Source organism: Rhinoderma darwinii, chromosome 10, assembly GCF_050947455.1.
Source record: "Rhinoderma darwinii isolate aRhiDar2 chromosome 10, aRhiDar2.hap1, whole genome shotgun sequence".
Lineage (NCBI taxonomy): Eukaryota > Metazoa > Chordata > Amphibia > Anura > Rhinodermatidae > Rhinoderma > Rhinoderma darwinii.
This window is the reverse complement of record NC_134696.1, coordinates 48,744,012-48,756,337: the sequence shown is the minus strand read 5'-3', so window position 1 is coordinate 48,756,337 and position 12,326 is coordinate 48,744,012. Positions and strand designations below refer to the sequence as shown.

General features: G+C 43.1%; 1 protein-coding gene across 3 annotated transcripts in view; it reads right to left on the bottom strand.

The window, feature by feature from the left end:
• Positions 1-12,326, bottom strand: part of TEAD2 (TEA domain transcription factor 2) — an 84,061-nt gene that overhangs the window by 17,308 nt on the left and 54,427 nt on the right. For all 3 annotated transcript variants that reach the window (XM_075839873.1, XM_075839875.1, XM_075839874.1), the window contains exons 3-4: positions 3,004-3,068; positions 1,928-1,990 (exon numbers count right to left, since the gene is read on the bottom strand). In XM_075839873.1, the coding sequence (XP_075695988.1) occupies positions 1,928-1,990; positions 3,004-3,068 (128 nt within the window). The remainder of the gene's footprint in view (positions 1-1,927; positions 1,991-3,003; positions 3,069-12,326) is intronic.

The window sequence follows — 12,326 nt, the reverse complement described above, 5'->3', positions numbered from 1 at the left end:
GGGCAAGATAAGGGGAACATCTACTGTATACTGAGAAAGGCCAGTGATGCTGCCTCAACTATGGTGTATATACTATAACTCTTCTGCAGAGGAAATAATTTGCTGCTTTTATGGTCATCTCAAATTGCCATATTGTCAGTACTCGAAAAAATTGATAATTTCAACATTAACCAGGTATGTCTATCTAAAAATAACAAATGGTTTGCCTTATGACTTTATGGTCAAATTCAAGATCTTCCAACATTATCAGGTAGGGGCCATCAATGATTTCCCCATCTCATGGTCCTCAGTTTCCATAGCATTCGATTTTGGTATACTTTATCCGCACTGTGCCCATATATTTGTATCACGTGTGGCCTTATTTCTATAGAGGAGAAGCCAATCATACTCTCTCCCATATTTGTAGGCAAATTTGGCTGAGCCAAAGAATGAAGAATCAGTAAAATAGTAGAGTATAGATAAACTGTGTGGCAAAAACCGGTGGAGAGGACAATTAAGATATTGGTGTAGCAACAGATCACCTTTCTAAATCAGTTCAGTTTATAGTTGAACAGATACATTTACTTGGTGGATACAAGTAACACCATTATGTATATGTATAAACGAGAGCAATTTACATTATATACCAAGGCTATCCATGGACTCTATCTTAAGAGGACTAGATAGGATGGTTTCCATAATGCTAGTCTACGCATAAAGGCTGTATGGACGTGCTTGTGTAAAATAATCCATGGCACCTCTATACATCCCTGGTCCCCAAGTTCATGGCTCAGGTAACATATTGCCTTATAATATAAAATGCACATCTTGTGCTCAACTACATCTTAATAAACTTTGATGAATATTGAATTTGTTTACACCCATAGAAACTAAATCTATATTGAACCCTTAATTTATTTAGTTTGTTGTAAAATGATGGAAAATACGGAAAGTATAGTCTATCAGATAACATAGATAGACCTAATGATAATAAGTATACAGTATATCTGCAAGTTTTTAAGAAATATCTTTTTTACCACTACTTCTGTATAGAAGAGTTCAGAATTTTGTTGATAGCGTTCCAGGAATTTCTACATGAAGAACTTTACTAAGAGAAAGGGTTGAACTTGGTGCCCTGGTTGTGTCATTCAAAGCTTATATAAGAAACATTTAAAAGCAAGTACACCGAATCAAGACATCAGTGCAAATTGCTACTAGAAGTACAAAGTTTTCCATAGGTGGCGCTACATCGTCAAGATGATCAACATGTAGTTTTTGATACCTTGTAGCACTGGAGAATCACCACCACCTGTTACATGCTGACCTTGATTTTGGACCTTGATCTGAAGCCTCCAAATATAGCTACAGAAGTTTTTATGGCTGAGAATGTTGTAAGTAACTATTTTACATAAAAGTTACAGTTAATAAAAGGTTGGTGGACTGGAAGAAACTACATTTAAATCCTGCCAGATTGGTGAAGACTTCAATGTGGGCTTCCAGGTTTGCCTGTCAGTGACAGCATGGTTACTAAAAAACGAAATATTTGGAAGACCTTGACAAAACCCAGCAAATATTTTTCCGTTTCAGGAGCGATTAAAGGATAGTTTCATCCATCCTACATCTTTATATGAGGCCATTTTATTGGCTAAATCCACTATACCAGACTATATTTATCTACATAAGTGAGGATTTTTATTACAGACACATTCTTCAAAGAATCTTACTGCAAAAATGTGCTAGTATAATGAATATGAAATTTCTGCAACATGTCCCCCTGATCCATTCCTGACAAATGGCAATAGAAAACATGCATGTTCCCTATCTAGAGCATAAGCCAATTCACGTATAATGCAAGTAAGTCAGAAAGCCAGCCTGGGCGCCATATAGCAGGCGGAAGCAGATACGCCAAAGCCAGAAGATATGAGGAGCAGGTAGGTGTCTTACTTACCTTAAGCTTGGACTGGATCTCTCGTGACTTCCTCCGTGCTAGGACTTGTATGTGACTAGACACCTAAAATGAAAGAAAATGTTGTTACAAAGAGGTAATTTTAAGTATCATCTGATCGAAAGACATAAATGCATCCACAACATCTAAGGCCTAGTCTAACCCTGTTTATTTTTATCAGATTGAAGTGTATGTTTTCATTACTAGCCACTAGGTGGCACTGTAACAACATATTTAGCATAAACAGTAGTTGTAGCTTTAAATTACTATGATGCTTTGGTATAAGACATATGCTGCTTGTCAGGGAGATAAATGTACTGTGTTTAATTTTAGGTCCTTCATATACAGGGTGTTCTTGTTAAAGTCTGGCAAAACAGTAGCCAGGATATTCTGGCTGAAAATAATTTTGCTATCTGTGGATCTTGTTTGCAGTTGCCTTCCTATTGGGCAGTTGAGCCATTCACTGAATGTGGTCAAAGACCCAAAAAGTCTAACAGAACATTGGATTGAATGATGATCAATATAGGGCACTTTAAATTCTAAAGTAAAAATCCATTCTATGACATCAATGTTGATTCAGTAATCACAAATGAGCACCTGCAATGCTTCAGACCTATGAATAAGAGCTTCCTACAGAGCAGTGGCACAGTCAGAATGACCTACCATCCTACCAATGATAGACATGCCAAGAGTGTCTCTTTATGAAAATCATGTATAATTCCCGAGGTGATTACCCTTAGATGTTAGAACTTCTTGGCAGATCTGACCACTATTAGTGAAATAAATGTTAATTGGCACATTAGTGGAATTAAAGTGGTTGTTTCTTATAGAGAACCACTTTTTCAAATGAAGCTGGCCTGGAAAGTGGCTGATCCCCATGTGTCCAGTTTCTAAATGTCCATCTGACATCACCGGGGAAAGTTGCAGTTGGCCTTACACTTTAGTATATTATATTACTTGCCAATCATTTAAATTAATGGCCAACAATGTAATATATGGAAGGGCGGGATCTACCATGGTAAGAGTAACTCTTTGTTAGAAAGGAACTCCCTCTATGGCAACTGTCCACTATACCTCACCTGTTTTCTTGTGCGCGTCTTCCCTGTTCGTAGTTTTATATATCTGGCTATTAATTCATTTCGGCCTGTGAATAGAGGGATAAAAAAAAAAGAAAAATGTAGTTATAAAGTTAATATATAAATATAATGCCATTATACAAAGGAAGGCTACAACTGAGGCAACAAAATGCCCAATAGGCCACACATTTCTATTATTATTATTATTAATTTTTATTTGAAAGTGCCATCAGTTCCGGGGTGCTGTACATCTGAGAAGGGGTTTAAGTAGATGACATATGAAAAGAAAAACAACAAGTACAATAAACATGAGCTTAAAGAGGCTCTGTCACCAGATTTTGCAACCCCTATCTGCTATTGCAGCAGATAGGCGCTGCAATGTAGATTACAGTAACGTTTTTATTTTTAAAAAACGAGCATTTTTGGCCAAGTTATGACCATTTTTGTAATTATGCAAATGAGGCTTGCAAAAGTCCAAGTGGGTGTGTTTAAAAGTAAAAGTCCAAGTGGGCGTGTATTAGGTGCGTACATCGGGGCGTTTTTAATACATTTACTAGCTGGGCGCTGTGAAGAGAAGTAACATCCTCTTCTCTTCAGAACGCCCAGCTTCTGGCAGTGCAGATCTGTGACGTCACTCACAGGTCCTGCATCGTGACGGCCACATCGGCAGCAGAGGCTACAGTTGATTCTGCAGCAGCATCAGCGTTTGCAGGTAAGATCGACTTACCTGCAAACGCTGATGCTGCTGCAGAATCAGCTGTAGCCTCTGGTGCCGATGTGGCCGTCACGATGCAGGACCTGTGAGTGACGTCACAGATCTGCACTGTCACAAGCTGGGCGTTCTGAAGAGAAGAGGATGTTACTTCTCATCAGAGCGCCCAGCTAGTGAAAGTATTAAAAACGCCCCGATGTACGCACATAATACACACCCACTTGGACTTGTACTTTTAAACACACCCACTTGGACTTTTGCAAGCCTCATTTGCATAACTACAAAAATGGTCATAACTTGGCCAAAAATGCTCGTTTTTTTAAAATAAAAACGTTACTGTAATCTACATTGCAGCGCCTATCTGCTGCAATAGCAGATAGGGGTTGCAAAATCTGGTGACAGAGCCTCTTTAATAATTGACAGAATGGTACAGGAGAGAGGACCCTGCCAGCGAGGGATTACAATCTACAATGGAAGGGGAAAGGAGACAGAAGGTGACGATAGAAGCTGTTCATCCGGTAGAGTAGTGGCAGCAGGGTTATTGCAGGTTGTACGTTTTTCTAAAGAGGTGGGTTTTCTGGTTGCTTTTGGAGGACCATCGACTACATGTGGGGAGGTATTGGGATATTAGGGCAGAGATGTATGGAGGGGACAGGTTGTGGACAGCCTTGTATGTCATTGTTAAAATTTCAAACTAAATTAGCTGGGCAATGGTTAGCCAGTGAACGGATTAGCAGCGGGGATACACAGGTAAAATGAAGAGAGAGGTGTAGAGGGCCGGCCTTAGGATACATGACGTCCCGTGCAAAATTATCTTAGGGCGTCCCACCCCATCATTAAAAAATGACCCATAAAAAAAGTATAATGCCCCCCACAGTATAATGCCCCGTTAGTGCCCCCCATACAGTATAATTATAATATTTAATAATATAATATATTATAACCGCTTCAAGGACACAGTATATTGTCCTCTAATTGCGCCCACACAGTATTATGCCCCCTAATTTCCCATACACAGTATAATGTCTGCTTAGTGGCCTCCACACAGTATAATGCCCCCTCCCCTGGCTGCCACACACAGCCCCCCCCCCTTGTAGATAGTGCCCCTCTGTAGATTGTGCCATACTGCCCCCCCTATAGACAGTCCCATAATCCCTCACCGCCTCCATGTAGACAGTGTCATGCTGTCCCCCACCTCCCCCATATAGACACTGCCATACAGCCCCGCACCTCCCCCTTGTAGACAGTGTCCCCCAAACAAAAACTATTTTACTCACCTAGACCCCGTTCCCACGACAAACTGAACTGCTCCACAACATCGACGACAGGATCCTTGAATAGGCCGGCGTTATCCTGTAGCCTAGTACAGAGTTTTTCAACCTTTTCGGACTCGAGGCACCCCTGGAAACAAAATCAGCCCCCCACTCACAGTAAAATGACCATCAGCTCGCCACTCACAGTATAATGACCATCAGCCCACCACTCACAGTAAAATTACCATCAGCCCCCCACTCACAGTAAAGTGACCATCAGCCCCCCACTCACAGTAAAATGACCATCAGCCTCCCAATAAAGTGACGATCAGCCCCCCCCAGTAAAATGACAATCACCCCGCCACTCAGTAAGTAGTGCCACACAGCCCCCTTGTAGGTAGTGCCACACAGCCCCCTTGTAGGTATTGCCACACAGCCCCCTTGTAGGTAGTGCCACACAGCCCCCTTGTAAGTAGCACCCCCCCCCCTTCCTGTAGATAGCGCCACTGTAGCTCCCTGAAGGATTAGAATCCACCTGTGGCAAGGGACTCCTCTACTGAACTGAACACTTGATGTCTCTGTCCATATATGGACAGTGACATCAGGGGAAACTCCTGAAGCGGAATCCCTGTCCACAGTGTTGCCGATGTACAGTGACATCAGGGCCTTCTCCTGGAGTGGAATCCCTAGTCACAGCATCGGCAACGCTGTGGACGGGGATTCCGCTTCAGGAGTTGCCCCTGATGTCACTGTCCATATATGGACAGAGACATCAAGCGCTCCATCCAGGAGCGGAATCCCTGTTCTGTTTGACCCTACCGTCAGGGGAACCCATCGGAATCCAAACTGAAACAAACGGAAACCATAGGTATACGTTTGCATCACCATTGATTTCAATCATGATGGATCTGGTGCAAATGGTTACCGTTTGTCAGCATTGTGTAAGGGTTCCGTTGTTTTGATGGTATCAGTGGTGCAGTCTACTACGGTATTAATTCCGTCAAAACAACGGAACCCTTACACAACAGTGACAAACGGAAACCATTGGCACCGGATCCGTCACCATTGAAATCAATGGTGATGCAAATGGAAACCTGCGGTTTCCGTTTTTTCAGTTTGGATTCCGTTGATGGGTTCCCCTGATGGTAGGGACAGACAGAACCCATGAACGGAGTCCCAACGCAGATGTGAACGCAGCCTTAGGCTATGTTCACACGGAGTATTTTGCCGAGTTTTTTGACGCGGAAACCGCGTCGCAAAACTCGGCAAAAATGGCCCGAGAACGCCTCCCATTGATTTCAATGGGAGGCGTCGGCGTCTTTTTCCCGCGAGCAGTAAAACTGCCTCGCGGGAAAAAGAAGCGACATGCCCTATCTTCGGGCGCTTCCGCCTCTGACCTCACATTAACTTCAATGGGAGGCAGAGAAAGCGTATTTCGCGCTGTTTTATGCCCGCGGCGCTCAATGGCCGCGGGCGAAAAACGGCGCGAAAATCGGCGTGCAGGGAGAGGAAAATCTGCCTCAAAGTTCCAAGCGGAATTTTGAGGCAGATATTACTCCCCCAAAATACTCCGTGTGAACATAGCCTTAGATGGGAGGCCACAGAGAAGGATGTTGCTGCAGCCTAGGCGGGAGATAATGGGGGCATGTACTAGATTTTTTGTTGACTCGAGGTTGAGGAAAAATCATCATCTACTAAGTATTTCCATTTTGTATGGTGTACATTGTCCCATCTTTTATAAGAAGTTACATCAGAGGTAGGATCTTATTTTTAGAGAGGAAGAATTATATAGGACAATAGTAATTTTTGTTTTTTCTTGTCATGGAAGAGAAAGGTTGAGTGGGAAACAAGATCTTAAGACGGAATGGTTGAGTGATCCCTAAACAGCTGAAGAATTCTATTTTACTCCATTTGTTAAGTTAATGCAGCAGCCACTTACTGCCCTATGGACACATTCAATAGTTGGGTCACCGAGGTGGCCTGTTTTGAAAACACCTTCACTCCCAAGCCTTGGGGGAAGATAAGAGTGCCTGGGTCATCATTATCTTTTGTTAGGTAGCAGGGAGGAGGCTGCATCCTCATGGCTGTAGGCAATATGGGTTGAGGTAGCTGCACCTGGGGTGCCTCATTGAAAGTAATGTGAGGCGAGCTTTGACAGCAGTTAAGTGTACAAGACGGTAAATAAATGACCTACAGTGTTCGGTTACAAACAGGTAAAAACGAGTCAATTAAAATACGATTGTGGATGAAGCTCAAAAATAAAATAAATTTCTACTCAATAGCTCTAGAGGCCATGATGTTAGATCATGAATGTTCTTGTAGGATCTCACATTGAGCGATCTAATTGATAAAAGAAGTGATGTTATATGGCTAGACACATTATACATAGGTCATCCATGGGTCAGAGTAGATGGTTGATAATCACTTACAAAACCCAGTTAGATTCCCTCTGATTCTATGTCCAGCCGTGGAGAACTTCTGGACAATCGCCACATGCTCCGACTAGAGCTACATACACAACATTAGTAAACATTAATGGGCTATGTACTGTCTCACACACACTGATATAAAGTAACTGCCCCCGATCATGTGTAGACACCATTTTGGCCTATCATCCTATCAAAATATTATAGCTATCCATTTCTAAGATGTGAGGTAGTTTTTTATGTAGAATACAAGTGTAAATAAACGTCTGATTGTTTTTTTTGCTATATCACATCTACTACATACTGTACTACTCAATCCACATCAGGACAATTCAGAAAATGTAACACATCAAATTGACCTTATACAGTGGAGAAGCAGGACATTTTCTCTAAAAAAAAAAAAAAAAAATCCCACAGAAGAAGAATAAAGCTAAGGAGACTATACGCTTTGTATAGATGTCGGACAAATGTTTGTTCTGCCAACAGCTATTGCCCCCGACTCATTAACATACACGCTGAGCACATTTATTTGAATAAGGAGAGGCGAATAGGACACCTCTGGCAGATCCTTATCTCTTGCGAGAAACTTCTTTCCCTCAACATCTGCCGTAATCGGGCGACTCCCATACACATTAGATCACCGGCCTGTCCTGCGGAAATTAATAGGTTTGGCCGACTATTATCTAAATTGTATAGGCACCTTCAGGCTGGATTAACACGGGATCCAAATTTGTATTTTGCTGCAGATTTCACTCCTTCTACATTGAAAAGGCTGAAATCCACAGTGATCATCCAGAATAGAATGAACATGGTGCAGATTTGAAATTCGGCAGCAGGCTCTGATTTCCGTCCAGAAAATGTGAAACAGTAAGGGCAAAGCCCCACGTGGCGGAATTGCTCTGGAATTCCGCTGCGGACACTCCGCAGCGTTAATCCGCAGCGGACCCGTTTCTCCATTGCCTTCCACTGCTTTTTAGTAGGGTTCGTTTAGACGATGCAGAGAATTCCGCTGCGGAGCATAGGCTGCGGTGCGGAATTTGGTGTCCGCAGCATACAATGGATGTTGCGGACGTGTGGCGGACTGGTTGCGGACTCATTGCGGAAGTTCTCCATTGACTTCAATGGAGATTCTAAATTCCGCAATGAAGTCTGCAGATGTCATGTACATGTTATGTGTGCTGCGGAGCGTATTGGTTTTTTAACATTACATTTCTTCATTCTGGCTGGACCTATGTATTTCTAGGTCTACAGCCAGACTGAGGAAGTCAATGGGGCTCCCGTAATTACGGGTGACTATGTGTGTGCACCCATAATTACGGAGGTGACTACGTGTGTGCACCCATAATTACGGGTGACTACGTGTGTGCACCCGTAATTATTGGAGCGTTGCTAGGCGACGTCAGTAAATAGTCACTGTCCAGGGTGCTGAAAGAGTTAAGCGATCGGCAGTAACTGTTTCAGCACCCTGGACAGTGACTACCGATCACAATATACATCAACCTGTAAAAAAAATAGAAGTTCATACTACCGAGAACTCCCTGCTTCTTCCTCCAGTCCGGTTTCCCAGGATGACGTTTCAGTCCAAGTGACGGCTGCAGCCAATCACAGGCCAATCACAGGCTGCAGCCAATCACAGGCTGCAGCGGTCTCATGGACTGCCACGTCATCCAGGGAGGTCGGGCTGGATGTCAAAAGAGGGACGCGTCACCAAGACAACGGCAGGTAAGTATGAAATTCTTTTACTTTCACTAGGGAAAGTGCTGTCCCTTCTCTCTATCCTGCACTGATAGAGAGAAGGGAAGTACTTTCACCTCAATACGCAACGGCCAGTCCGCATCAATTTACTGCACATTTTGGGCAGATCCGCAACAGAATCTGCAACGCAGATTCTGTGCGGCATTGATGCGGACAGTTGCGGAAGAAATACGCCACGTGGGGCCATGCCCTAACTGGATGAGAAATGAGCATGACTGGAACTGTAACCCTCTGCGGATTTTCCTCATGAAAATACTTCACTGAAAATCTACAGCATGTATGTCCCATGTGAATCCAGCCATAGACTTAGTGTTTCTTTAAAAAAGTATATGCATATCAATAATAATATCATTAGGAAACTCATAAACCACATTTTCAAAATCTTCGATACAGCTGATAAAATTTATGCCTGAAATTTTTGTCCTTAAAATGCGTTGATCATTAAAACCATTGTAATCCTAATGGATAAATCAAACAAGATTTTACCAATAGACTATCCTAAAATACTTTATTTTCTATCAATGGCTTTTCAATGAAAAAAATGTATTGCCCCTAATCTTACACAGAGTTGTATGATAGATTTGTCATTCTGATGACATCATCAGGCACCAACAACAAGCATCTTTAGAGCTATTGTGGTCTACAGTGAGTGCACCCTGGTCCTGGTGTCTAAGGTGGCCCAATAACCCCTTTGCCACTTTAGATAGCAGTAAAATAAATAGCATGTAATGGTTGAAGGCTTGGTATAGATTCTGCACCAGTGACCAGGACCTTCCAGTTACACTTACATGGACATGGTTTAATTTGATTTGTCTAGGTTCTCATTTGGATTGATTATTACAGTAAATGCATCAATTTACCAAGTCAGTTTTCCCTATCTTAAAGGGGTTGTCTGAGATTAGAAAAAGGGGTCTGCTTTGTTTTCTAAAAACAGCACCACCCACGTCCAATGGCTGTGTCTGGTATCTAAATGAATGGAACTGAACTGCAATTCCAGGCACATCCCCTGGACAGGTGTGGCGCTGTTTGTGGGGAAAGAAATCTAACATTTTTTTCCTGATCTTGGACAACTCCATTCAATATCACATATATAGATGTTACTAGATTTTACAGGACACAATATGCACCTCCACTTTCATGAAGGCATCTGGTAGCACAGAGTAAATTTACAATGTAGGTCACTCTGAGCATTCAGCTGAAGATTACAAAAGTAATCTGTGATTTGTTTAGAAGTCTTGGTCTGAGACCAAGAACTTCTCTTTGAGAATTCACTCTTCCGTTCTTTTCCGGGGTTAAATCTGGTTTATTAGACAGACCCAGAGCCATAACATATTGCAACTGCAGATTTTAACAGTAGTCACTAGGATACATACAAGGACAGATTAGACTAAGCACAATAAGCCCTTGTTATCTCACTAAAGATTTGTGTATGTAACAGGTTGGAAAGTTTAGAGCCAATATTGTCACAGCTGCCCATTGCCACATAAAGCCACCATTTGGTCATCTCCTAACATCTGCTTCACGCCCCCACCCTGTCTCGTGCTGCCGCACAGCCGTGGTGAAAACACATCCCCCTGAATGAAACAAGTCACAGCACATCAGTGACCAAATATAGCCATGACAATACTCAGAGCAACACTAAGCCAAATCCAGGGAAACTTTGAAGAAACTCTGAACTTTAGACAAAAACAGCAACTGAGAACCAAATACGACTGACTTATTAACCCCTCCAAGAGATGAGTCACGCACTACTCCAAGTCTTGGAAGAAAACCCAATGTAACAAAATGTGCTCAGTCTGATCATCTGGCCACTTGTAGAGATATCCTGCACTTATTCTTAATTTCTACTGCAAATGCACGTTCAGAAACATTGCAAAATTAATGGAGCCCTAGACATTTTTGTAATTCTAATTCTATTGTCATCTGCATGTTCCTCAGGTCACTTTTTGTAACTCTTCAGCCTTAGTTCTCATGCACACGACCGTAGCCATGTGCACAGCCGTGATATTCAGGTTGGCCGGCAGCGGACTGTCAGCCGAAAGCAGCCTGCAAATCGTGGGCAATGAACATGGCCGCGGCCATTATTTTCAATGAGCCCGGACCGCAGAAGACGGCCGTAATAAGACATGTCCATTCTTTCTGCGCTGCGGACTCCCAGGCCATGCACAGACCGTAAAAACTACGGTCGTGTGCATGGCCCCATAGATATGAATGGGGACGCAATTCTCCCATGGATTTTCGGGGTAATTGCAGCCGCAAAAGCACGTTCGTGTGCACGGGGCCTTATTCTTTCATTAAATTTCACTCAATTATATGTGTGGTCATAGATAAGTACATAATATAAAGCCCTAAGGCCTCATGCACAGAGCCGTGCTTTTGTGTCCTCAATTTATCTGCATTTTTGCGGATAAATTGAGGATCCATTCATTTCTATGGCCCCATGCACACAATCGTGGCTTTCATGAATCATGATGGGGCCAGGAATCCGGACCGCAACAACTCAGGACAAGTCATTTTACAGTCTGGATTTGCAGCTTCACAAACTGGTGAACTAATTTTTTTTTATTGCGGATCCATGAATCCTGACGACACACGGATAGACAACAAAAGTTTTTTTGCCGACAACGGATCTGTGTTTTTGCAGCCCACAAAACCACTACTGTCGTGTGCGTGAGGCCTAAGTAGGGTGAGGGGCTTTGGTTGGATCCATCCTTTTTGTTGTCTGCTAAGAATTCAGCGGACCATAAACATGAGCTTAAGGGGGGATTCACACGAGCGTGTATTCGGTCCGTGCGGGCCGCGTGGTTTTCACGCGGCACGCATGGACCAATACAAGTCTATGGGGCAGTACAGACAGTCCGTGCTTTTTGCGCAGCGTTTGTCTGCTGCGCAAAAAGCGCGACAGGTTCAATAACTCTGCGTATTTCGCGCATCACGCACCCATTGAAGTCAATGGGTGCGTGAAAATCACGCGCACCACACGGAAGCACTTCCGTGGGACGAGCGTGATTCGCGCAACAGCAGTGAAAAGGATGAATGAAAACCGAAAAGCACCACGTGCTTTTCTGTTTCAGAACATCCAAACGGAGTGTCTTTGCGATGAGCGAAGCCGGACAAGCGTACCGAACTTCACCGGGTTCGGCCAAACTCGTTTTGGCCGATCCCGGCAAAAAAATTATC